This window comes from Schistocerca cancellata, chromosome 3, assembly GCF_023864275.1.
Source record: "Schistocerca cancellata isolate TAMUIC-IGC-003103 chromosome 3, iqSchCanc2.1, whole genome shotgun sequence".
Lineage (NCBI taxonomy): Eukaryota > Metazoa > Arthropoda > Insecta > Orthoptera > Acrididae > Schistocerca > Schistocerca cancellata.
Genome location: NC_064628.1, coordinates 418,182,514 through 418,209,202, shown reverse-complemented (window position 1 = coordinate 418,209,202; position 26,689 = coordinate 418,182,514). Strand labels below are relative to the sequence as shown.

The 26,689-nt window shown below is 40.1% G+C and overlaps 1 protein-coding gene across 2 annotated transcripts in view; it reads left to right on the top strand.

Annotated features, from left to right (window-relative positions):
* LOC126175165 (facilitated trehalose transporter Tret1-like) overlaps positions 1-2,024 on the top strand; it is a 194,208-nt gene extending 192,184 nt beyond the window's left edge. For both annotated transcript variants that reach the window (XM_049921754.1, XM_049921753.1), the window contains one exon: positions 135-2,024. In XM_049921754.1, coding sequence (XP_049777711.1) covers positions 135-716 — 582 coding nt within the window. In that variant the 3' untranslated portion in view covers positions 717-2,024. The remainder of the gene's footprint in view (positions 1-134) is intronic.
* Positions 2,025-26,689: the final 24,665 nt, after the last annotated feature.

Below are 26,689 nucleotides of genomic sequence, written 5' to 3'. Positions count from 1 at the left end.
TTGCTTGCTCTACATAATAGAGGAAAAATGAAACATTTATGAACAGCAATACAATAATTTTCCTGTATTAAACTGTTAAAAAGCTATAGTATCCAAATATATTGAATTAACATTGTACAAATTTCTCTTTACAGAGCGCTGGGAGTGATATCGAACCTGCAGTATCAACAGTCATTGTGGGAGTTATGCAAGTAGCAGCAACATTTGTCTCTTCTCTAGTCGTGGACAAGCTAGGGAGGCGAATTCTGTTGCTTGTCTCAGACAGTGTTATGGCGTTGTGCTCATTATTGCTCGGTATATTTTTCCTCTTGCAAGATCAGGGGCAAGCTGACCAGATAGGATGGCTCCCACTCGTTTCCATGTGTCTTTTCATTGTTGTATTTTCACTTGGGTTTGGTCCCATCCCATGGATGATGATGAGTGAGCTTTTTGCCCCAACTATTAAGGGTGTTGCAAGTTCAGTTGCATGTCTGCTGAACTGGTTTCTTGCATTTATTGTCACAAAATTCTTTTCTGATATGAAAGATGCATTTGGTTCTGATGTCACCTTCTTTATCTTTGCTGCCATTTCTACCCTTGGTACGGTCTTTGTTTTCTTCATAGTACCAGAAACCAAGGGAAAGTCTTTGGAAGAAGTGCAGAGAGTACTGGGCGGAGAAGCTACTGAAGACAAAAGACAACAAGTTGAAGAGACAACTGCAGTAGAAAAATTTTAAATTTTTTATTACAAACAATTATTTACCACAGAGCTCACCTTTTTGTACTATAGTAATAGTGTATGGTGAATTAACAACACATGACTACTAGAAAGAAAGTATCTCAGCTTAGCAGCAGTGAAACACAGCTGCAGCAGAACAAGACTGCATGTGTGCGTGTGTATGTGTGCACGCGTCCACCCGCGTGTGATAAAGAAGAGAGAAAAGGATAAGAATTCTTATTCAGAAGCATTATATAGCTAATAGTGCTGAAAGCGTGACACATGAACTCAAATAATTATTGTGTCAAGTCTTACACTACAATTTCTTTTATTTTGAATTTTTAGCTCAAAGACTGCTGAATTCCACTTGTGATAAAGAGTGCTTATTCATTGTCTGTTTAATCATCCTAAGTAATTACTTTTGTAAGAAGTGCTGTTGCAGGCAGCCTTTTATACACTGTTTGTAGACTCTGTTTGAGAGTTAAAAATAATGTGGGAAGATTTTAAAATAATGACTCTGACCATCAGGATATTTATAACTCTATACAGAAAAGCTGTTCGCTAGGGCAAGGAATGTTACTTTCATGAAACTACATTTTTTTGCTTTATAAATTTTCGCTGGAAAAGCAAAGAATTTGACCAATTTGGTAGCAATTAAGGAAGAAGACAACCTTATGTACCAGACGAAATCTAGAGCTGCACTTACTACTTACTTTTCAATTACAGAAAAATATATTTATATATAATTTATTTACTGTTTCAGAGCTGTCATTTTTAAAATGTTGCACTTCTTTAAAGCTACATGTAAAATTCTAAGAATTAGGTAGAAATCAATGTATATATTTATTAGTGCCATTATTTTGTGATAAACAACAATTTTTGTGAAGCTCTTTGTTGAAAGTAACTGTGATGATGTAACGTTTATTGATTAATATTAATTTTGGCAGCAAGAACTTAAGCTTCATGGCCTTCATCCCAATTATTATTTGTGAAAACACAAGAACCTGAAAAATAACACTTTATCTGTGTGGTGGTATTAAATTCTCCTCAAACTGCTCACTATAGTGTGTTCAGTTTCTGGTATGGTGACTGAGCTTATGATATTTTGCAGTATTAACAAATCTGAAAATGCACAATACAGTTTTAAAAAGATTTTAAGTATGCAGTTACTTGTTACTGCAGAAAATGTGATTTTTTCCTATTTATCAAAAAGAGTGATAAACATTTTATCTTGTTTTATACCAAATGCAACTTTGTACATATTATCAGTAAATGTATCTTTTATTTATATTTGAATTGTATGTGTAAATCTATATGTATTAATAAATTAAGACATTATGCTGTTAGTGATTCTTTCATGTCAGAAACATACACAGAGAAGCTAAATGAACCAGCCAACCTTTCCTGAGATGACTATAACCAACAGTTTTGACCATCTAATAATGCAGTAAATTGTCTAGCTGATATAAATGTTTCTCTTGGCATCTACAGAAAATTAAACCCTCCATTAGTAAATATCTGTTTTCTCTACAGACAATTAAATAAAGTGAATTACAATCTGTATTCTGTACAACCTGACCATCTTCGCAGAAAAAGTGAAATAAAAAGTCGGTAGGACAGGAAGTGGCCAGGATGGTGGAAGGAAGACTGGTGGTGATGATGATGATGTAGTGCACAGCTGCAGAACTATCAAAACAAGCTAATTGTCAGTGCAGTCAAAAATGTAGTTTGGACAGAGAGTAGTGTTGCAAAAGAATGGGTGAAGAAATCATCATCATCATCATCATCATCATCATCTTCTTCTTCTTCATCATCTGCTGGTAAAAACCAAGGTTAAAACTGAATGCATCGATGTGACTTCCAGTTTTCTTTGTAGTATGTCACATACAGGAGGCAAGGGCGGAGACAAAGGAGCAGACAGATATTTCTGTTTAATGGGAGGAAAATTTGTTTCCTGTTTAGTTTATTTTTGGTTTCTCCATGTCAGTCTGTAACATGCAGACTCTGGCAGAAAAATTTTATACATCGGTATTTCGTGGTGGTGGTGGTGGTGGTGGTGGTGGTGGTGGTGGGAGATGGGGGCGGTTGGTTGGTTGATTTGGGGAAGAGACCAAACATAGAGGTCATTAGGAATAATTACAGCATTTGCTTGAAGCAATTTAGGGAAATCATGGAAAACATAAATCAGGATGCGTGGACGTGGGTTTGAATCGTCACTCTCCTGAATGTGAGTCCAGCATGCTAACTGCTGCGCCGTGTTGCTCAGTGTAGGAGGGGGGGGGGGGGGGTTATGTAATGTTACATAATAGCATATAATCATTCCTTAACCCTGATGAAAAACCATGTAATTTCTTTTAAAAGTAATAAATCACTGTATTCAAATCAATGTAGTTATTGTGTAGATGGCACCAGTCAGAGGCACTAAATAAGCATATTTTTATTTCTGCTGCACTTAAATTACTCCTTGGCTGCTTCTTTGAAAGAACCAATACAGTTTTTACTTAGGTCTTGTTACAAATGAAGAAAGGATGTATTATTAAAACAGGTTGAGACAACCATCTTGTAATGATGAATTGGTACTTGGATATAGTGATAGATTGTCTGAAAACCAATAAATCTTACTTCATTGGTGAGAAGTCTGAACATTATACTTAGTATTCTAGGTAGTGAACTAACTTTTCACATTATCATCATTTCTGTTCTGCGTTTTCTAGAAGTGGTTTGGATGTTGTTTGTTCAGTTGATCGTAACGCAAAAACAGGATCTGCAGTCTTAAGAGTTATAATCAAAGATACAGATTAAAGCAAACAAATATCATCAGCTGGGCCCATCAAGGGGCTCATGGTTCTTTTGCAAGTTTGTGCATGGTGCCGAAGAGGCCCCGAGCTGTTGCATCCCATTCTTCCTCACTGGGCCGCATTTCTTCCCCCATGGCTCTCCATCCCCATCCTCACTCCTTCCCAATGCCCCCTATCTTGGAGTTCTTAGTTATGTTCACATGTCTATACATCTGGTTTCCTATATTCCTTGCTGGCTTGTTTCTCTTGCCTTTTCTCTTCAATTCTCTCTGGCATTTTTGGTCACCTTTGGAGTTTGACCTATACTTCTAAATTTTTTGTCTTTAGTGTAAGCCTTCTGGGGAAGAACTCCCTCCCTAGTGTCTACAACATAGATTCCTCACCCCACCCCCCTTCCTGCCCCCACCCCTCCACCCCACAATGTGACAAGCACACATAGCCAGTCCGTGTGGTAGGACCATTATGTACTCAACTGGCTGCGCTTCCAGACGATATAAAGATCACACTTCTGATACCTGAGCTGTTGCCTTCTCACCAAGTACACCTAGAAATGATTGCTTGTTATTCTGGAGCATCAGAACTCCCAGCAATGGCTGCCATGCCAGAAGCCTGTGCCTAGGTGGCGCCCACAGGGAGAGTCCCTAATTGGAGTGGGTGGTATCAGGGTGGATGTTTTGTTCAAGAAGCATATCAAGCTCCAAAAATCTGGCTATTCTCCTACAGCCATCTCTTCAAGTGGTAACAGATCATTGACTGATTCTTATGACCCTGCGGCCTTCCCTTCTCTGGCTACATCCCGGAAGGAGGACCAGGCTCACCAGCTCGGAGTGAAACACTTTCTCCACTGCCTGGTCTGTACTAGATGGATGGGGAAACATTCACCACCACAAAGCCACTGTTTTTTGTGGAAAATATTGAAGACAAGTTTGGCAAAGTGGAGTCTCTCAGTAAGATGCAGTCGGGTTCCCTGTTGGTCAAATCTTCTTATGCTGCCCAATCTGCAGCTCATTGTGCTTGTGATCATCTTTGCCATGTCCCAGTGTCTGCTACACCTCACTAATCTCTGAATATGGTTCAGAATGTAATTTTTCGTCCTTCAAACTGATGAGAAACTCTGGGCTAATCTGGAATGATGGAGCATTCATTTTGTTTGGCGTATGCAGAAAGGTCTTAAGGACAAATCCACTGAAACCATCACCTTTCTTCTGTCTTTCAAGTGAGATACCCTCCCAGAGAAGATAAATTTTGTGTTTTATCAGTGTGGCACGTATCTCCCTGATGTATGGTGGACACTCCATGAGGGAACCCATGTTCTGCTACCAGTGTGTGTAAATTGTCACGACCATAACTCTCCATTCTCACCAGATTGCCTCGTTACAAGATAGAAAAGAAAATACAAGACTATAAATCCCTGGATTGTCTGTCTCACATTGAGGCTCATCAAAAACATGACTGACACCACCCTGTTTTGATGACTTCTGATTTTACCTCTGTTACAGCCTTTCCCCCTCCTCCCACCTCCTTACCCGTCCTGTCCCCCTCTCCTCTCCTATCCCATGTGGTTTCCTTCTGGAGCCACTCCCCTTTCCCAGCCAAAGGAGTGCCCCCCTTTATCAGCACCCACCAGTGATAGGACTCCCTCTGGGGACCCCTCCCCCAGAGTCTCTCAGGGTGGAAGCCTGCTATCACAACTCGGCTGTGGGACACGCACCCCAAGGTCGCCCGCTCTCTTTCAGTTCCAGATCACGCAAAAGCCTGCTCTCCCTCTATGCCCTGCCCTCTTGACCTATGAAACAGAATAATAATAATAATAATATTACCAAGCAACAAACCTAGGAACCAACACAACTGGATACAGATCACAAGTATACACAACATTTATTACCAGATACCCGGAATTAAAATTTTTAACAGAACAACAACTAGCTGATCAGATCCGTGTAATAATAAAAAATAACAGGATACCCCAGTCAGAATTAGAAAACATCAAACAACAAGTACAACAAATACTGGAACAAAATAATGTGCAATCAGAAGAAGAAGAAAATACAGTAATGGACTCAAACATCCCAGAGCAAACAAACAAAGACCAACACGCATCAATTAAACAATCAGAGGAAAATGAAATCTTAAGACAGCCACCAGAACAAGCACAAATAGAACACGAAGAGACACACGTGTTAGATATAGAAGAGAAATTTCAGCTGACATATATAGAATACAAAGACACAAATACAGACATTAGACCATTCTTGCATAGACCGCCAAATAACCCACAAGTCGAAACAACAATAAAAACTATCAACACAATCATACACAACAAAATAAATGAAAACACAACTATGGAAGAGTTACAACTACTGGTTTATATAGGAGCACTCACTACACTAAATATACACACTAGGCAGAGATCAGAACCAACCAACACACAGAAGAAACCCACAAAACCAGCATGGCAACACAGGCTACAGATCAGAATAGAAAAACTGAGAAAAGACATCGGACAGCTAACACAATTTATAAGAAATGAAATATCAGACAAAAAACGAAAAAGGTTAGGTAAAATCTCACAAGAAGAAGCAATAGAGCAATTAGATGAAAAAAAGCAGAAATTACAAGCATTGGCCAAACGACTTAGAAGATACAAAAAAAGTGAAAATAGAAGGAAACAAAACCAAACATTCAACACAAACCAAAAGAGATTTTACCAAACAATGGATAACACACACATTAAAATAGACAATCCACCAAACATAACAGACATGGAACACTTCTGGAGCAACATATGGTCAAACCCGGTACAACATAACAGGCATGCACGGTGGATACAAGCAGAAACAGACACATACAAGATGATACCACAAATGCCTGAAGTGATAATTTTGCAACATGAAGTCACCCGAGCAATTAATTCTACACACAATTGGAAAGCCCCTGGAAATGATAAAATAGCAAATTACTGGCTAAAGAAGTTCACCTCAACACATTCACATCTAACTAAATTATTTAACAGTTACATTGCAGACCCATACACATTCCCCGATACACTTGCACATGGAATAACCTATCTGAAACCTAAAGATCAAGCAGACACAGCAAACCCAGCTAAATATTGCCCCATAACATGCCTACCAACAATATACAAAATATTAACTTCAGTCATCACACAGAAATTAATGACACATACAACACAGAACAAAATTATAAATGAAGAACAAAAAGGCTGCTGCAAAGGAGCACGAGGATGTAAAGAGCAACTGATAATAGATACAGAGGTGACATATCAAGCTAAAACTAAATGAAGGTCACTACACTACGCATACATTGATTACCAAAAAGCTTTTGATAGTGTACCCCACTCATGGTTACTACAAATATTGGAAAAATACAAAGTAGATCCTAAATTGAAAGAGTTCCTAAACATAGTAATGAAAAATTGGAAAACCACACTTAATATCCAAACAAATTCAAATAATATCACATCACAGCCAATACAGATTAAGCGTGGAATATACCAAGGAGACTCATTAAGTCCTTTCTGATTCTGCCTTGCTCTGAACCCACTATCCAACATGCTAAATAATACAAATTATGGATACAATATTACTGGAATATACCCACACAAAATCACACATTTGCTATACATGGATGATCTGAAACTACTGGCAGCAACAAATCAACAACTCAACCAATTACTAAAGATAACAAAAGTATTCAGCAATGATATAAATATGGCTTTTGGAACAGACAAATGTAAGAAAAATAGCATAGTCAAGGGAAAACACACTAAACAAGATGATTACATATTGGATAACCACGGCAACTGCATAGAAGCGATGGAAAAAACAGATGCCTATAAATATCTAGGATACAGACAAAAAATAGGAATAGATAATACAAATATTAAAGAAGAACTAAAAGAAAATATAGACAAAGACTAACAAAAATACTGAAAACAGAATTGACAGCAAGAAACAGGACAAAAGCTATAAATACACTCCAGGAAATGGAAAAAAGAACACATTGACACCGGTGTGTCAGACCCACCATACTTGCTCCGGACACTGCGAGAGGGCTGTACAAGCAATGATCACATGCACGGCACAGCGGACACACCAGGAACTGCGGTGTTGGCCGTCGAATGGCGCTAGCTGCGCAGCATTTGTGCACCGCCGCCGTCAGTGTCAGCCAGTTTGCCGTGGCATACGGAGCTCCATCGCAGTCTTTAACACTGGTAGCATGGACATGAACCGTATGTGCAGTTGACGGACTTTGAGCGAGGGCGTATAGTGGGCATGCGGGAGGCCGGATGGACGTACCGCCGAATTGCTCAACACGTGGGGCGTGAGGTCTCCACAGTACATCGATGTTGTCGCCAGTGGTTGGCGGAAGGTGCACGTGCCCGTCGACCTGGGACCGGACCGCAGCAACGCATGGATGCACGCCAAGACCGTAGGATCCTACGCAGTGCCGTAGGGGACCGCACCGCCACTTCCCAGCAAATTAGGGACACTGTTGCTTCTGGGGTATCGGCGAGGACCATTCGCAACCGTCTCCATGAAGCTGGGCTACGGTCCCGCACACCGTTAGGCCGTCTTCCGCTCACGCCCCAACATCGTGCAGCCCGCCTCCAGTGGTGTCGCGACAGGCGTGAATGGAGGGACGAATGGAGACGTGTCGTCTTCAGCGATGAGAGTCGCTTCTGCCTTGGTGCCAATGATGGTCGTATGCGTGTTTGGCGCTGTGCAGGTGAGCGCCACAATCAGGACTGCATACGACCGAGGCACACAGGGCCAACACCCGGCATCATGGTGTGGGGAGCGATCTCCTACACTGGCCGTACACCACTGGTGATCGTCGAGGGGACACTGAATAGTGCACGGTACATCCAAACCGTCATCGAACCCATCGTTCTACCATTCCTAGACCGGCAAGGAACTTGCTGTTCCAACAGGACAATGCACGTCCGCATGTATCCCGTGCCACCCAACGTGCTCTAGAAGGTGTAAGTCAACTACCCTGGCCAGCAAGATCTCCAGATCTGTCCCCCATTGAGCATGTTTGGGACTGGATGAAGCGTCGTCTCACGCGGTCTGCACGTCCAGCACGAACGCTGGTCCAACTGAGGCGCCAGGTGGAAATGGCATGGCAAGCCGTTCCACAGGACTACATCCAGCATCTCCACGATTGTCTTCATGGGAGAATAGCAGCCTGCATTGCTGCGAAAGGTGGATATACACTGTACTAGTGCCGACATTGTGCATGCTCTGTTGCCTGTGTCTATGTGCCTGTGGTTCTGTCAGTGTGATCATGTGATGTATCTGACCCCAGGAATGTGTCAATAAAGTTTCCCCTTCCTGGGACAATGAATTCACGGTGTTCTTATTTCAATTTCCAGGAGTGTATGTATGCTATACCAATATTGACCTACTCATTTGGAGTAGTGAAATGGAGCAACACAGACCTAGAAGCACTCGATACACTTACACGATCACAATGCCACAAATATAGAATACATCACATACATTCAGCAACAGAAAGATTCACATTAAACAGAAAGGAAGGAGAAAGGGGATTTATCGACATAAAAAACCTACATTATGGACAGGTAGACAATTTAAGGGAATTCTTTCTAGAACGAGCAGAAACTAGCAAAATACACAAAGCAATCACTCATATAAATACATCGGCTACAACACTGCAATTTCATAACCACTTCTACAACCCTTTAGATCACATAACATCAATAGATACAGAGAAAGTAAATTGGAAAAAGAAAACACTACATGGCAAGCACCCATATCATCTAACACAGCCACACATCGATCAAGACGCATCCAACACATGGCTAAGAAAAGACAATATATACAGTGAGACGGAAGGATTCATGATTGCAATACAGGATCAAACAATAAACACCAGATATTACAGCAAGCATATTATTAAAGATCCCAATACCACAACAGATAAATGCAGACTTTGCAAACAACAAATAGAAACAGTAGATCACATCACAAGCGGATGTACAATACTAGCAAATACAGAATACCCCAGAAGACATGACAATGTAGCAGAAATAATACATCAACAACTTGCCATACAACATAAACTAATAAAACAACACGTTCCCACATACAAGTATGCACCACAAAATGTACTGGAGAATGATGAATACAAATTATACTGGAACAGAACCATTATAACAGATAAAACAACACCACATAACAAACTGGACATCATACTCACCAATAAAAAGAATAAATTAACACAACTAATCGAAATATCCATACCCAATACAACAAATATACAAAAGAAAACTGGAGAAAAAATTGAAAAATACATCCAACTGGCTGAGGAAGTCAAGGACATGTGGCATCAGGATAAAGTTGACATAATACCAATTATACTATCAACTACAAGAGTCATACCACACAATATCCACCAGTACATCAATGCAATACAGCTACATCCAAACTTATATATACAACTACAGAAATCCGTAATTATTGATACATGTTCAATTACCCGAAAGTTCCTAAATGCAATATAACGTATACCGTACAGTTAAAAGGAAGTCACGCTTTATCAAGGTCCGCGTAACTTTCCATTTTTAACCAGACATAACGTCTGAGAAAAGAAAGAAACAATAATAATAATAAGAAGAAGAAGAAAAAGAAGTCCCAGGACAATCTCATTCTCCCCCTCCCCATCCTAGTGGCCCCAGAAGTGTCATCTCCTCCCTCACAAACTGAGTCCGATATCATATTTATGGATATCACCCCTGCATCATTGGTGACAGATGGTAATCTGGCAGCATGATTGGTTCCAGTATGTTTGCCTCCCATTTGGATACTCACTCTGCAATTATTCGATGGAACTGTAATGGATACTATCACCACCTTCCTGAGTCCCAATCCCTTATTGCCTTTTCCTTGACAGCTCATGTCATTTTCCAGGAATCTCATTTTACTGATGCTCACTCACCAACCCTTCATGGGTTTTGTGCTTTCTGTGGGAAATAGGTCAAACCTTCAAGGGCTTCCGGTGGCATCTGCACTTTGGTCCATTGTTAGTACATGGATCCCACTTCATACCACATTAGTACACTTGGACTCTGCCATCACAATTTATAACCTCTGTCTCCCTCCTGACAGGCCACCTACATCAGCTGCCCTAAGCAATTTCCTGTACTTATTGCTCAACACAATCAGAAAAAAGACCAATTAATGGAATTATTCTGAAAAATGGAAATTTTAGCAGTGACAATGCCTGTGACGCTTAACCAAACAGGTGTTATGTAGGAAAAAGAGGAATCTATGCTGACAGAGTAGGAAATTTCCAAAACCCAAGCTGCATTAGCAAAGGAAATTTCTGAAATGCAAGCCAATGAGTTAAACAAACTTTCAAAAGACAGGATCAGAGTTCTAATGAGTTTACCAAGTCAAGAAAAGCTGAGGATGGCTTACCTGATACTATACTCAAATTAACTGACAAGGTATGAAAGAAAAAAACCACTCGAAAGTTCCTATCTGAAATTGTTCACCAGCTGTGAGAATGAGCTGCTAGTGTCTTATTTCTTGAGCTAGAAAGAGACTTTAAATGAACATTTTGAACTGCAAAGAGCAATTTGCAGGTTAATTTACAATTTGGATAGCTGTGAAGGATGAACAAATTGCCAAGCAAACAGATAGTAAAGTTCAGGCTGTGATTAATCATACCTCAAAGGAATGAGATGGTTTGGCAAAAACAGTGAAAAATAAGCTGTGCAAAATAAAAGAACAAATGGGGAAAGATTTCTCACAACTGAATGAAGCCATTAGTAAATGAATCAACCTAGTAAGTAAAGAATCAGCCAAGGTTAGAGAGGTTGTGAATGACACAGTCAGCAGTACAGGAACTTGAAAAGACGCAAGAGTCTGATCCATTGTTGGACTGGGAGCAGCAGGAGCACTATGAGCTGGCCCCTTAATTGTTGCCAAAGACACAGTAAGCAGTGGGGGCTGCACCAAATTCAGTTTCAGACCTTTTTGCCAGATAACAAGAGTTACATTCCTCTGTATTTATTCAGACATCCTGTGGTGTGTTGCCATTCTTGTGGAATGATGATCAAAAATAGGTTTTGTACTAGATATATACACAAAGATGCTTCACTCTGTGCTACCAGTGCAACAATGTACTATCATATGTATGAAAAGGTTGAAAGATCATTTCTGGCCAAATATTGGTCAAACAGTATTCAAGAATACCTCAGGAAAGAAGTGTTTAATCTGGAAACCTTCAGTTTTTGGCATGAGATTGTGAGACAGTAATTTGAGAAATGTATTAATAATACACAATACTGGAATGAGCCAAAGAGACATCATAACATTTTGTGAACCTTAAAGGCAAAGTTGCCTATTGGTGTACAAGAAAAGTTGATCCCCATACTGAGTTGAACCTGAAGGAATTTATCTAGGTTCTTGACTCAGTTTATCTGGTATGTGAAGGTGCTCAAGCAAGGACAAATCAAACAAAAAGTTGGCTGACAGTTGTTGGCAATAGCAATAGTTGCAGATACAACATGTCAGACAGTTATCATGTGGACTGACATGAGCATCAACTGACAGCTCAGTATGAGCAATGAGGCAGTGGTTGGGGTAACAATCAGAATGAGCAAAAGCAACAAAAAACTAGGTATAACTGTGGTTAGATGTCAAGAAACAGTGACAGCTACTGGCACAATAGCCAGTAGGAAAGGCTAAATAATCAGGACTGGAGAAATCAACCACCAGTACTCACAGCAGTCATCGATGATAACAATTGTTCTCCTAGCACCAGACAAGAAAACTAGATATGACCACATAGAGCCCAAAGATATCGATTGTAGAGTGGAGTAGGGCTGGGAAGGAAATTTAAATATGTTACCTTACAATGGCAGCACAGACATTAGGCAGGAGGTATGCTCATATTAGTAACCATAGTACAGACTAATCAACTGTTTTGCAGTCAAGAATCAATGTGTGAATAGCCAATTTACCTGTTATAATAATGTTAAACACAAACTCAGCTGTAACTGTGGTGGGCACAGATTTATTTAAAAGAATTTGTAAAAGAGCAAAAGTACCAATTTTTACTGTAGAGTAATTGTAGAATCCTGTGAGCTGTTGGCAACCTGCATCCTCAATTATTTGTTGGATGTTTTTGCCTTCTATAGCTCCCTTTAGTACCATGGAAGTCACTCTCTGATGTCTTAACATATGACCTATCATCCTGTCTCTTCTTCTTTTCAGTGTTTTCCATATATATTCATTTCCTTGATGATTCTGTGGAGCACCTCCTCATTCCTTATCTTACCAGTCTATCTCATTTTCAATATTCTTCTGAAACACGACATCTCAAATGCTTCAATTTTCTTCTGTTCCAGTTTTCCCACAGTACATGTTGTGGTCCAGACATACATTCTCAGAAATTTCTTCCTCAAATTTAGGCCTATGTTTGATACTAGTAGACTTATCTTGGCCAGGAATACCATTTTTGCCATTGCTCATCTGCTTTTTATGTTCTTACTCTGTCCATTATGTATTATTTTGCTGCCCAGAGAGCACTATTGCTTGACTTCATCTAACTCATGATCCCCAATTCAGTAAGTTTCTCGCTGTTGTCATTTCTGCTGCTTCTCATGACTTTCATATTTTTTTCAGTTTACTCTCAATTCATATTCTGTACCCATTAGACCGTTCATTCCATTCAACAGATTCCATAATTCTCCTTCACTTTCACTGAGGATAGCAATGTCACCAGCAAATCTTATCATTGACATAATTCACCCTGAATTTTAATCCTGCACTTGAACCTTTTTTTTATTATCATCATTGCTTCTTTGATGATAGACTGAACAATAGGGGTGAAAGACTACATCCCTCTGTCACATCCTTTTTAAGCTAAGCATTTTGTTCTTGATATTCCAGTCTTATTGTTTCCTCTGGGTTCTTCTACATATGATAGGAGTCTGGTACCAGACTCTTACAGTCATCAGAAGAGAATGGGGCAGAATGTGGTGGTGAGAACCTAGTTACACTCAACAGTGCCAAGAAAACATTGACAATAGCACACCTATTAGGCAGTAATACAGGATTGTCTTCCAAAGTGCTGCACCGCAACTGGGCTGGCAGAATATCACTTCTTCAGTGGCTCGTCTCACAGTATTGCCAGCACAGCAAAGTGTTGAGTGGCAGCTGCTACATCATCAGTGCCCGTCTACCACAGAATCTGGCAGTCTCCAGCTCTGCATATCAGTCTCCTAAGTGCTCCCATAATGACGAAACTTTGCAATCAGGAGTCTCACCCCAATATTGGCTGACTCACAGGGCTTGGATCTCAGCCCTCATTTAGAAAACAGGAGCCAGCACCATTGGTGTCTGCCACAAGAACAGGATGAGAAGCAGCAGCATCCACACACACAAAATCAGATGATGGACAGTGTCATGCAGGTCAAGCTTCCAGCAGACCTGCAGGGTGATGGTGGCCACTGTATCCCAGTAGTGTGGCCTCAAAAGTTGGCAGTGGAGCTGACAGCAGCAGCACCCTTCCAGACGGACTTATGGTTCCATAGATGACTGATGACAGGAGGTTGACCTGCACAGCCTCCCCTACCACTGGATGGCTGCAACAGACACAAGGGGCACTGGGCAGTCAGCAATCAGCACTAATCGATCAAAAATTTTTTGAGAAGAGTGGGGTTTTTATGTTGGCACTTTCCATGCACTTTGAGGTGGTGGGAATGGATATGGAATCAGGTGTCATTTTTGCTCACTGTCAGTTTTCCTAGTTACCTTTCAGAGGCTCTTTTCTGCTGCCTCAGCACCTGCATACTTAAGTTGGATTGTACCTAGCCTTCCTTACAAAATCCTGCTTTGCCACAAGTATGATGGTATCTCTGAGCTTCCATGATATCATTATGCTTCACCAGCAGGCCTGGGCACTTGCTCATCCCCCCTTTGGGGGTCTGTGTTTGCCGCAACTCACTCAGCATTTCCCTTCAAGTGGAAGTCTACTGGTCATTGACATAGGCATTTCACATTCTAGGAGCTGCCAAGGTAGAGCTTGGATGAATTTTTAGTGTTCATTGGGGATACTATCCTTGGATGCAACATCTCCCACTTCCTTTGGAAAATTTGTCTTCAGTTTTCAGTTTAGAGTACCCTTAATAAACTTTACCAGTAGTTACACATTATACAACTTAAGTTATTCTACCATTACCCTCATACAGCTAGTTTACATGAGTCTCAATGGTTGATGTAGCAAAACGATAACATAGGTCTTTGCAGATGTTATTTCTTATACACTAACATGGTTATTGATATACTTATAGTTCATCTATTAGTCTACACATAATTCCCTCACTATGTCTGAGTTTGTTGAATCCTGCCTAGTTGTTGAAGATGGGGTATCTAGGAAACCTGCTTTTTAGGGACTGATGACCTTAGCAGTTAAGTCCCAAAAGATTTCACACATTTTTTTTGAAACCTGCTTTCTCGGATAGCTTTACAACAATTCAAGCAAATTGTATTAATGAGTTTTATTACAAAAATAAATGACAATACTTAACTTTGAAAAATAATGATGTGTTGCGAGCAAACAGCAACATACAAAATAAACAAGTTTCTTCAGTCTAACAATTCCACGATTGAGTTACATAGAATGTACAAACAAGTAATGAGTTTTGATGCTTCTTTTCAGGTTGCTAGTCTTGATGCTTTTTGTGGACTGGACTGCGATCAGTTGGGCGAGGCACTTATGCCCTCTTCACATAGAGGACGCTGCTGTCACATTGTTGTCCTCAAGAGGGGTCGATCAGCGTGAAATTGGCCGACATCTTGACACAGCCCAATTCACTCAATCATTGCCAACTAGTGTGCCAACACTGACTTTATGCTGTAACATTCCTTCCTCCCAAAGCAACAGACTATCATTGTGTAGGGAGTGTGACAACGGGTGGAGAGGCAGGAGTGTGAATGCTGTGATGGACTGGAAGCTGTGGCTGCAGGGGACATCAAGCTTCCAGTCATACCCTGCCATCTGGCCTGCGCTCTGGTGTAAGCGTCCTGCAGTAAATGACCAGAAGGGTACGCATCCTCCTTCTGAGGCCCATAACATGATGTAGAAGGCCTCGGCTGCTGCAGTGTGGTAGGACGAGCAGAGGCGGAGGAGGCAAAGGGTCCATCTCCATGGGGTCATCCTGCAGTGTTGTGATGACACCCTCTGGTGGCTGCTGTGGCTGCACTGTCCTGGGGATCCATGAATCTGGGAGAAGAGATACAAAAGGATCACTGTACACATGACAGTGGTGAATTTGGATGTGATGTTGATGCTACATTCCATTGTGGTCTGAAATGAGATACATGCATGCGCCAAGTTGACAAAGGACCTCGTGTCACACCCACCATCCACTGCCACTATAAACCCTGTAAAACTCAATATCATGCAACATGAAGCGATTCTTGCAGCCTTTCATTGGAGCCGTATGCTGAGGAGGGTGGAGTCGGTGGAGCCGTGTCTGATGTCAGTGGCTATGAACCAATTCTGCTGGTAATGGTCCATTTCATGGACGCAAACAATAGGTGTTGAGAAACAGTTGCAATGATTGATCCCTGGTGTGTCTGGTGTGAAGTTTTGTCATCTGCTGCTTGAATGTTCTGACAAAACGTTCTGCTTTGCCGATTGACTGTGGATGGAATGGTGCACTAGTTAGATGCTATATGCCACTGCATGTTTCAAATTCATTTGATGTGAACTGTCATTTTGAACAAGAATCACAGCGTACTGTATAGCGAGGCTATGCCGACATGCAAAGAATCTGTGAACTACAGAGTTCTTTATGCTCTGCAGTGAGTGAGGCCAAAATGTTCAAATCTGAACCAGCTTCCATGGCCTGTGCAATTTTCTATGGTTCAGAGGAAAGGATTGAAGCAATTGAGAATTGTGAACATCGATGTTACAACAAGACGCAGGAGAAATGTCAAAATCTGTGTCAGGGCCAATCAGAAGATGTGAAAGGGCATCCCTATTACCATGTTGAGCTGTTGGATGATAAATAATCTCATACTGGTATTGAGACAACAACAAAGCCCATCTTTGCAACTTTTGGGCAGTTCATACAGGAACTGGCTTCATCAGATGAAACAAGGACTGCAATCACTTGTGATCCATTACTAAGTAGAATTTTCTGCCATACAAATAATGGTGGAATTTGGCAACACCATACACTATAGCCAATGCCTCTTTCTCTATATGTGATTAGTTAGATTGAGTTTTGGACAACACTTTTGATATGAAAGCAATAGACCTGTCTTTATCACCAAATCTGTGCAAAAGCACTGCACCAATTTCATAAGAGGAGGAGTCAATTTGGATCACAACTGGTTTGTCAGGATCAAAATGATCACTGAGCAATGCATCTTTAAGTTTTTGGAAAGCTTCTTGGCACTCATTTGTCCAAACAAAAGGAACATTCTGGCAATGCAAGTGATGCAATGGAGCTGTGATTTGTGCAGCATTCAGCACGAACTGAATATAATAGTTCATTTTCTCTAAGACTGACTGCAATGTGGTGACATTGCAAGAAACTGGCAGGTCACATACAGCTAACAAATGCGACTGAAGAGGATGTACACCTTGACTGTTTATGCCGTGACCAAAATATTGCAACTCAGGTTAAATAAAATCACAGTTGTTCAGTCTACGCTTTAGTCCCACATCAGATAACACACAAAACAAAGCATGCAAATTTGTCAATGTGTTCTTCAGGTGCATGTCCAAATAGTCTGAACAGTTTGGTACTTAAGCAGTCAGCTGTTTCAAATACTGCTAGAAAATGGTGGGTGTGGAAGCACTGCCAGAAAGCAAACGCAAATATTTAAACAAGCCCAAATGAGTGTTCACAACACACACTTTTTGAGATTCTTCATCTAGTAGTATTTGAAGATATGCATCAGGCAAATCAATTTTTGAAAAATAATGACCAGTGTCTAATCTTCTACGAGATTCTCTGGGCACAGCAATTGATAAGTATCAATCACAGTTTGTGGGTTAACTGTAGACTTAAAGTCAATACAGAGGTGAACATGACTTCAAAGTTTGGGAAGCAAAACCAGTGGACTTGCCCATTGATTAGCTTGTATGGGTGCAATAGCTCCGCTATCTTGCAGTTCTTTAAGTTCAGCAGCGACTTTGTCCTTTAATGCAATTGGAACAGTTACGGCGCAGAAAAATTTCAGCTGAGAATTGTCTTTCATAGTAATATGTCCAACAAAATTGTTAGCCTTACCTAAACCTTCAGAAAAAAGGTCACGGAATTCTTTCAGCAAGCTAGCTACACTGTCTTTTGCACTAAATGCAGTCACTGACAACATATTGTCCTGAATTTTAAAGCCAAATAAATCAGATGGATTATGTCAAAATATGTTCTCATGCTCGCATATTGCAACACAGTGAAACTCACGGTTTCCTTATGCAAGCGATACATGGCAGGCAAAGTACATTTTCTGAGAATGGGAATGTCTTGTCCATTATAAGCCATCAGATGCATGCTAATTTTAGACAGGCTTGGGGAGCCTAACAGTTCATATGTGTAATGATTCAGCAATGTAATAGAGGCACCCATGTCCAACTGAAATTTCACACATTTTCCACTAACATGCAAATGAACAAAACGTTTGTTGGACTGGCGTAGCACTGAAGAAACCATTTGATTGCTAGTTTTTCTAACTGCAGCAGTCTTTGAATACACTGCATTGATTACATGGGCATTGAGCCTAGATTTTTGTGAGTGGGCAGAATACTGAAGTTTGTTCCATTGCAAACATACGGATTTTACATGACCTTTCTTACCACGAGCGTAACACTGTGCTTGTCTGGATGGGAAGTCTTGGCATTTGTGCCATGAATAGAACCAAAGGCATGACTTAATTCTGTTTGCCTGCATAGGGAACTGTTTACGCAGTGTGGCATGTGCATGCTGTTGCTGCCAACTGGGCCGGTCGTAAGCAAGGGTTGACTCGACCCGACAAATTGGTGGCCGCTCAGATTCATTGACTGACACGATACCTGACTCATACTGATCTAGTATTTGCACTACATGTTGAAATGATGGATCTGACTGTTTCAAAATCTGTTCTCTAAGCCTGACATCAGTTACATTGTACATGATCACATCACGCAACATAACATATGAATATAAGTTTGCATTTCCTTGTCATACCCTGCAAATATGTTACCCACTCACAATAAGTTTGTTCTGATGTATTTTTGCAATTAAAGAATTTATACCTAGCTGTCACCACATTCACTTGTTGGTCATAATAGTTAGTTAGTGAATCTACAACCCAATCATAGAAAAGTTCACTCAGAGTGGTGTTAAGGAACAATTTCTGAATGAGGTGAAACACCACACTTCCTACTGTTGACAAAAAGTAGTGTAGTTTCATAGTACCTGGTATGTTGTGAGCAATGAGGTGTGCTGAAAACTGTTGCAGCTTCTCAAACCACTCCTTAGGTTTTTTGTTAAAGTGGCGAGATAGCGGTATAGCATTCAGAGCTAAAGTAGTTGTATTTTGCACATATTGGTCGCTTGAGTTATCAGGAGCTGCTGTACTGTGTTTAGCAGCAAAGCAATGTACTTGGTCTGGAACTGAAACATCTGTATTAACTGCATTGCATTTATCGCTTGCAGCTGAGGCGCCTGAGCAGGGGGTGGGAGAGGTGGGTTGCTCATTTTGGACTATGCAAATGCAATAAACAGACAAGGCAAACAATAAAAATAAGCACACAAGCAAGGAAAACACTGATTAGCAAAAACACTATAAGAGGCAATATTACAGCAAGTAAACATACCCCTGCAACGAAGAAGGGGAGGAGAAAAAAAAAAGTAGAATTAAGGCACCAACAACCACAAAAGAAAATCCATGGCCACCAGGCACTGGGTTCCTCTTATAACTCATCATCAGATGTTGAATCCTGCCTTATCATTAAAGATGGAGTGTCTAGGCAACCTGCTTCCTCGGATCGCTAGACGATTCAACCAAATCATATTAATAAGTTTTACAACAAAAAATAAATGACAATACTTGTCTTTGAGAAATACAGATGTGTCATGAGCACAGGGCGACATATGAAACAAACAAGATTCTTCAGTATAGCAATTCCAAGATTGAGCTACATAGAATGTACAAGCAAGTAAGGAGCTTTGACGCTTCTATTCAGGTCCCTAGCCTTGATGCTTTTCTTTGACTGGGCCATGACCAGTTGGGGACGGTGCTTATGTCCTCTTTGGATAGAGGCCACTGCTGTCAAGTTGTTGTCCTGGAGAGGGGTCAATTAGCATGCAATTGGCCGATGTTTTGTCACAGTCCACTCTGCTCTATCATTCCCGACAGATGTGCCGACACTTCACTTTACACCGTAACAGAGCTTTATTTACAAACCAATCAATGCTATCTGATGCACAGATAAATCTGAGTGGTGCACTGATTTTTGTTTAAAAGAGAAGTAGATTACACAAAGTACAATCAAAACCACTACAGCGCTGTTAGATATCATGCTTATGGTTGTGATACTATGTCGTCATCTATCACAGTATTCATGTAGGTGTCAGAACATTTGCTTAGATGTCATTCTCCCTTTTTGCATTGCTACTAGTTCATCTATTGAGCATAGAAGTCTGGATTTAGGGTAGTATTTTGGGAGGTTAAGTTTTAAGTAGTGTAATAAAACATGGCAAAAATGTTTATGTGAAGTTTGGGATGTGTGTTATAGTTTAACACAAGGAAAATACTGTCCAGTCACTATCTGATTATTTTATACCACCTTTTGCAACACATTACCAGCGTTCAAATAACTCTCCATCAATTTTATACATATTTTGTGTAATCCTAGGTGCTGCTTTTTGATGCTGCCATACGCTCATTCTGGTGTTACTGCATCATTACATAGATGTTATGAAATAGTCAAAATAAGTTTTAGTAGTTCTTCTCTCCAAAGGTTTTTATTTTGCATGCTAGATGTTCAGCAGCAAATGTGTTTTACATTGTAGAACTCACATCTTCCAGTTATAAAACAGTTTATATTGTGACAGAGTCTGACTACATGCTGTTGATGCAAACTTTGGCCTAACACTGAAGTATGGTGGTGTACAAATCGCCTCTGTTTATATGGTTCTAACAGTTACTATCATTGTTACATAATGAACTTCGCATCAGAACAATCAGTTTTTTTTCATAGATCATGGCAAATATACAGACTGAATAACATCGGGAATAGGTTAAAACCCTGAGGTTAAAACCCTGTCTCACTCCCTTCCCAACCACTGCTTCCCTTTCATGCCCCTCAACTCTTATAACTGCCATCTGGTTTCTGTACAATTTGTAAATAGCCTTTTGCTCCCTGTATTTGACCCTTGCCACCTTCATAATTTGAAAGAGAGTATTCCAGTCAAAATTGTCAAAAGCTTTTTCTAAGTCTACAAAAGCTAGAAACATAGGTTTGCGTTTCCTTAATCTAGCTTCTAAGACAAGTCATAGGATCAGTATTGCCTCATGTGTTCCAACATTTCTACAGAATCCAAACTGATCATCCTTGAGGTCGGATTCTACCAGTTTTTCCATTCATCTGTAAAGAATTCATGTTAGTATTTTGCAGCCATGACTTATTAAACTGATAGTTTGGTAATTTTCACATCTGTCAACACCTGCTTTCTTTGGGATTTGAATTATTACATTCTTCTTGAAGTCTGAGGGTATTTCACCTGTCTTGTACATCTTGCTCACCAGATGGTAGAGTTTTGTCAGGGCTGGGTCTCCCAAGGCTGTCAGTAGTTCTAATGGAATGTTGTCCTGGGGCCTTGTTTCCACTTAGATCTTTAAGTGCTCTGTCAAACTCTTCAAGCAGTATCCTATCTCCCATTTCATTTACATCTACATGCTCTTCCATTTCCATAATATTGTCCTCACTTACATTGCCCTTCTATAGACCCTTTATATACTCCTTCCTCCTTTCTGCTTTTCCTTCTTTGCTTAGAACTGGGTTTCCATCTGAGCTCTTGATATTCATATAAGTGGTTCTCTTTTCTCAAAAGGTCGCTTTAATTTTCCTGTAGGCAGTACCTATCTTACCCCTCGTGATATATGCCTCTACAGCCTTACATTTGTGCTCTAGCCATCCCTGCTTAGCCATTTTGCACTTACCGTCTATATCATTTTTGAGACGTTTGTATTCCTTTTTGCCTGCTTCATTTACTGCATTTTTATGTTTTCTCCTTTCATCAATTAAATTCAATATTTCTTCTGTTACCCAAGGATTTCTACCAACCCTCATCTTTTTACCTACTTGGTCCTCTGCTGCCTTCACTACTTCATCCCTCAGAGCTACCCATTCTTCTTCTACTGTACTTCTTTCCCCCATTCCTGTCAATTGTTCCATTATGATCTCCCTGAAACTCTGCACAACCTCTGGTTCTTTCAGTTTATCCAGGTCCCATCTCCTTAAGTTCTCTCCTTTTTGCAGTTTTTTCAGTTTTAATCCATAGTTCATAACCAATAGATTGTGATTAGAGTCCACATCTGCCCATAGAAATGTCTTACAATTTAAAACCTGGTTCCTAAATCTCTGTCTTGCCATTATATAATCTATCTGAAACCTTCTAGTATCTCCAGACCTCTTCCATGTATACAACCTTCTTTTATGATTCTTGAACTAAGTGTTAGCTGTGATTAAGTTATGCTCGGTGCAAAATTCTACCAGGTGGCTTCCTCTTTCATTCCTTACCCCCATTCCATATTCACCTACTACGTTTCCTTCTCTTCCTTTTCCTACTATCGAATTCCAGTCATCCATGACTATTAAATTTTCGTCTCCCTTCACTATCTCAATAATTTCTTTTATCTCATCATGCATTTCATCAATATCTTCATCATCTGCGGAGCTAGTTGGCATATAAACTTGTACTATTGTGGTAGGCATGGGATTCATGTCTATTTTGTCCATAATAATGCATTCACTATGCTGTTTGTAGTAGCTTACCTGCACTCCTATCTTTTTATTCATTATTAAACCTACTCCTGCATTACACCTATTTGATTTTGTATTTATAACCCTGTATCCATCCACATCCGAGGTATCTCTCAGGATGATCAACTTAGCTATCTCAAAGAACTTGAGAGTAAGTTCGACTTACTTCAAACACAAGAGAATACATAAGAGAACATGGTGTTCACCAGATGGCAGAACCACCAACCAGATACATCACATCTTAGTGGACCAGCACTATAGCCATAGAGTCATGGACGTCAGGTTGTATAGAGAAGTTGACTGTGTGTCAGACCACTTCCTCATTGTGTACAAGCTTAAACTCATGTTCACCTATGTCCATAAGAAGAAGACGACACTAGAACCTGCTTTGAATGTTGAGAAACTATGCGAAAATGTGATTAAAGAGCAATATTCTATAGAAATCAAAAACCGTTTTGAGGTCCTAGAGACCCTTGAACCAAGAGAGAACGTGGAGGAAAGGTGGAAAGAAATAACGTCCATGGTACTAAGTGTAGTGGAGGATATATTGGGAAGAAAGAAGATAATAAAGAAGAGGAAATGGTTCAATGAGACATGCCAGAAGGCTACAGAAAAGAGGAGGAAGATAAGACAGAAGTGGCTAGCTGATAGGGAGAATGAGCAGAAAAGGGAACATTTTATCAACATCAGAAGAGAGACAAAGTGAATCCTAAGAGCAGAAAAGAGAATATATCTAACCAGTTTGCTAGAACAAGTTGAGGCAGAGAGCCAAAACAAAAACCCAAGGCAATTCTTCCAATACATAAAAAATTGGAAACGTGGATTTCAGAGTCCAACTTTTTTCATTAGAGATAAGAATGGCAACTTGATAAATGACAAGGAAAGAATTTTAGAAAGATGGAAAGAATATTTCTCAGAACTGTTGAATCGCCCAGACCAAGATGAGATATTACCTGCAAACACTATGGAGGAAAGGAAAGATGAAGAAGAATGGGAAGTTAGTGAAGATGTGAAAATCACAATCAAAGGACTCAGAAACAACAAAGCCCCAGGGGAGGACGGAATAACATCAGAATTAATCAAGGAGGGAGGTGAGAGCTTACACTTAGAGATATATAAACTGATCCAGTTGATATGGGAGAAGGAGACACTGCCAGATGAATGGAAATTGACTATCATATGCCCAATATACAAGAGGGGAAGCAAAATGGAATGCGGTAACTACAGAGGAATCAGCTTGTTGAATGTAACATATAAGGTGCTGTCATCATTATCCTCAGAAAATTGCAACCATTCATAGAGAACAACATACAGGAGTACCAAGTTGGCTTTCGACCAAACCAATCAACAATAGATCACATTTTCACACTAAGACAATTGTTTGAAAAACATTGGGAGTATGATAAATATAGCTGCAGCCTGTTTGTTGATTTTCAATGTCCATATGACAGCACCCACAGGAATAGCCTATACAATACAATGCAATGCGGGACTTCAGAATCCCTAAGAAGCTAGTGAGAATGGTTCAAGTTTGTATGGAAGGGTCAAAGGCAGCAGTACGTTTCCGAGGAGCCACATCAGAAACATTCGAGATTGAGACAGCCCTCAGACAAGGGGATGCTCTCTCTTGTGTTCTGTTCAATGTCATGTTAGAGAAAGTAATAAAAGACTGTAGGCAACAGGAGTGGGCTGGAGTAGAGATGGACAGTAACTTCAATTGTCTCGCATATACAGATGACATAGTACTATTAAGTGAATCAAAGCACGAATTGAAAGAAATGTACCAGCAAATGGACAATTATGCACAGAAGGTAGAGCTCAAAGTGAATTGAGACAAAACAGAGTTCATGCACTTAGGAAGAAGACAAGAGCAGATAAAATTTCTTGAGATAGATGGCAAGAGGTTCAAGAGAGTAGACCAGTTCAAATACTTGGGATCGTGGTTTACCATGGACAACAACATAAAAATGGACAACAAGGAAAGAATAGCAATGGGAACAAAATGCATGCATACCCTCAGAGAGACGCTTGGCTCTAAATTGGTCTCAGTCAACCCGAAGATGAAAATTCACAACACAGTGATATGCCCAGCAGTAATGTATGATTCAGAAACATGGAGCATGACTAAGCGAGAAAGGGAAAAACTATTAATATTTGAAAGAAGAGTAATGAGGAAGATATGGGGACCAGTTTTAGATAATGAAGAATGGAGGAGGAGGAGAAACGAGGAAATCTATCTTCTGATGCTACAACCAACTATCCTACAGAAGATAAAGAGCAAAAGAATACAATAGGTTGGCCATGTAGCCCATATGCCAGATGGAAGACAGGCAAAGATGGCACTAGCGGGGAAACCAAAAACCAAACGCCCTATTGAACGACCAAGGCAGCGCTGGATGGACGACCTGATGAAGGACCTAGCAACCCTGTGAACTGAAGACATCTGGTGGAACTGGGCACAAAACAGTAAGGAATGGAAGCAGTTTGTGGAAGCAGCATGTGGTCTGCAGGGCCTGTGATCACTGAATATCTATCTATTTATATATTTATAACCCTGTAGTCACCTGACCAGAAGTATTGTTCCTCCTGCCACCAAACTTCACTAATTCCCACTGTATATAACTTTAATGTATCCATTTCTCTTTTAAAATTTTCTAACCTACCTGTCTGATTAAGTGACCTGACATTCCACACTCCGATCCGTAGAATGCCAGTTTTGTTTCTCCTGGTAACAATGCCCTCCTGAGTAGTCCCTGCCTGCAGATCCGAATGGGGGACTATTTTACCTCCGGAATATTTTACCCAATCAACCATATAGTAAAGCTGCATGTCCTCGGGAAAAATTATGGCTGTAGTTTCCCCTTGCTTTCAGCCATTCACAGTACCAGCACAGTAAGGCCATTTTTGTTAATGTTACAAGGTCAGATCAGTCAATATCCACACTGTTACCCTGCAGCTACTGAAAAGGCTGCTGCCCCTCTTCAGGAACCACACGTTTGTCTGGCCTCTCAACAGATACCCCTCCGTTGTGATTGCACCTATGGTATGGCTATCTGTATCGCTGGGGCATGCACGCCTCCCCACCAATGGCAAGGTCCATGGTTCCTGGAAGGGGGGGGGGGGGTTGGAGATATATCTACTACCATAAAGAAATTTTACAAGGTACATATGATTTTTTTCATTATAATAGGAAAAAAATGCAAGTGTATAAAATTTCACAGTTATATCATTGTTGTGATCTTTTGATGCACTCCACTGAATGTTCTATGAGATTTCTTATCACTATGTTCAATGTTCATATATTGCTACCTAAGAAATTGTGTCTTACCTCTAAAAGAAAATTGTTAATGTGAGTTGGTTTCTCACAAGTCTCTGTTTAGTTGGGTGTCAAGATATGGATATAGTATCACATAAATTATTTATTAAATATGCAGTCACAAGTAAATTGTGGTCATACTTTCATTTTTCCAGACAAGAACTTGCCTCAACCAGAATGACAGACATTTGATGCTGTATCAAACTCATTTCAAAGTAGAAATTTCAGTGGACCAAAAAAATGTATCATCATCCAAATTTAGTTTTCAGAATGATCACATCTAGATCAGTGTCCTGAGATAAGTGTGAATGTGCATCACTAAACAAAATTAATTGTTTCTCAGAGTAACCCATCAGATGTCGCAACTACTTTGCTTCTTACCTTCATGAGTTTTCCAAGTGGAGTAAACAGTATTTCAGAATAAAGTGTTATGTTTTTATTATACTCCATTTCACATCATTTTATTCCATCTCCTTCTTCAGTGCATTTCAAACCTGTATCAGCACAAAAATAATTTTTAATTAATCTAATCACAGTGTAACTTCCAATTCAGAAGTATGGTGAACTGTACAATGTAAGGAGTTATTTTGTGTATATAATACAGTGTGACAAAGCAATATTCAAGTTGATAGCATAAAATCTAACCTACTATACCAGACAAAATTTAGATTTCTGTCCATGAATGACATATCAGAATCAAGAGTTATCCTACACTAAATCATAGAAAAGCACTAATTTAAAGTATATTCAAGAACATGCAAAGGAAAATTCCCTCCAGTCTGTTAATTGAGACTGAAGTAGTGCACAGAATGATGCAGAAGTCATCCACTCATAGAA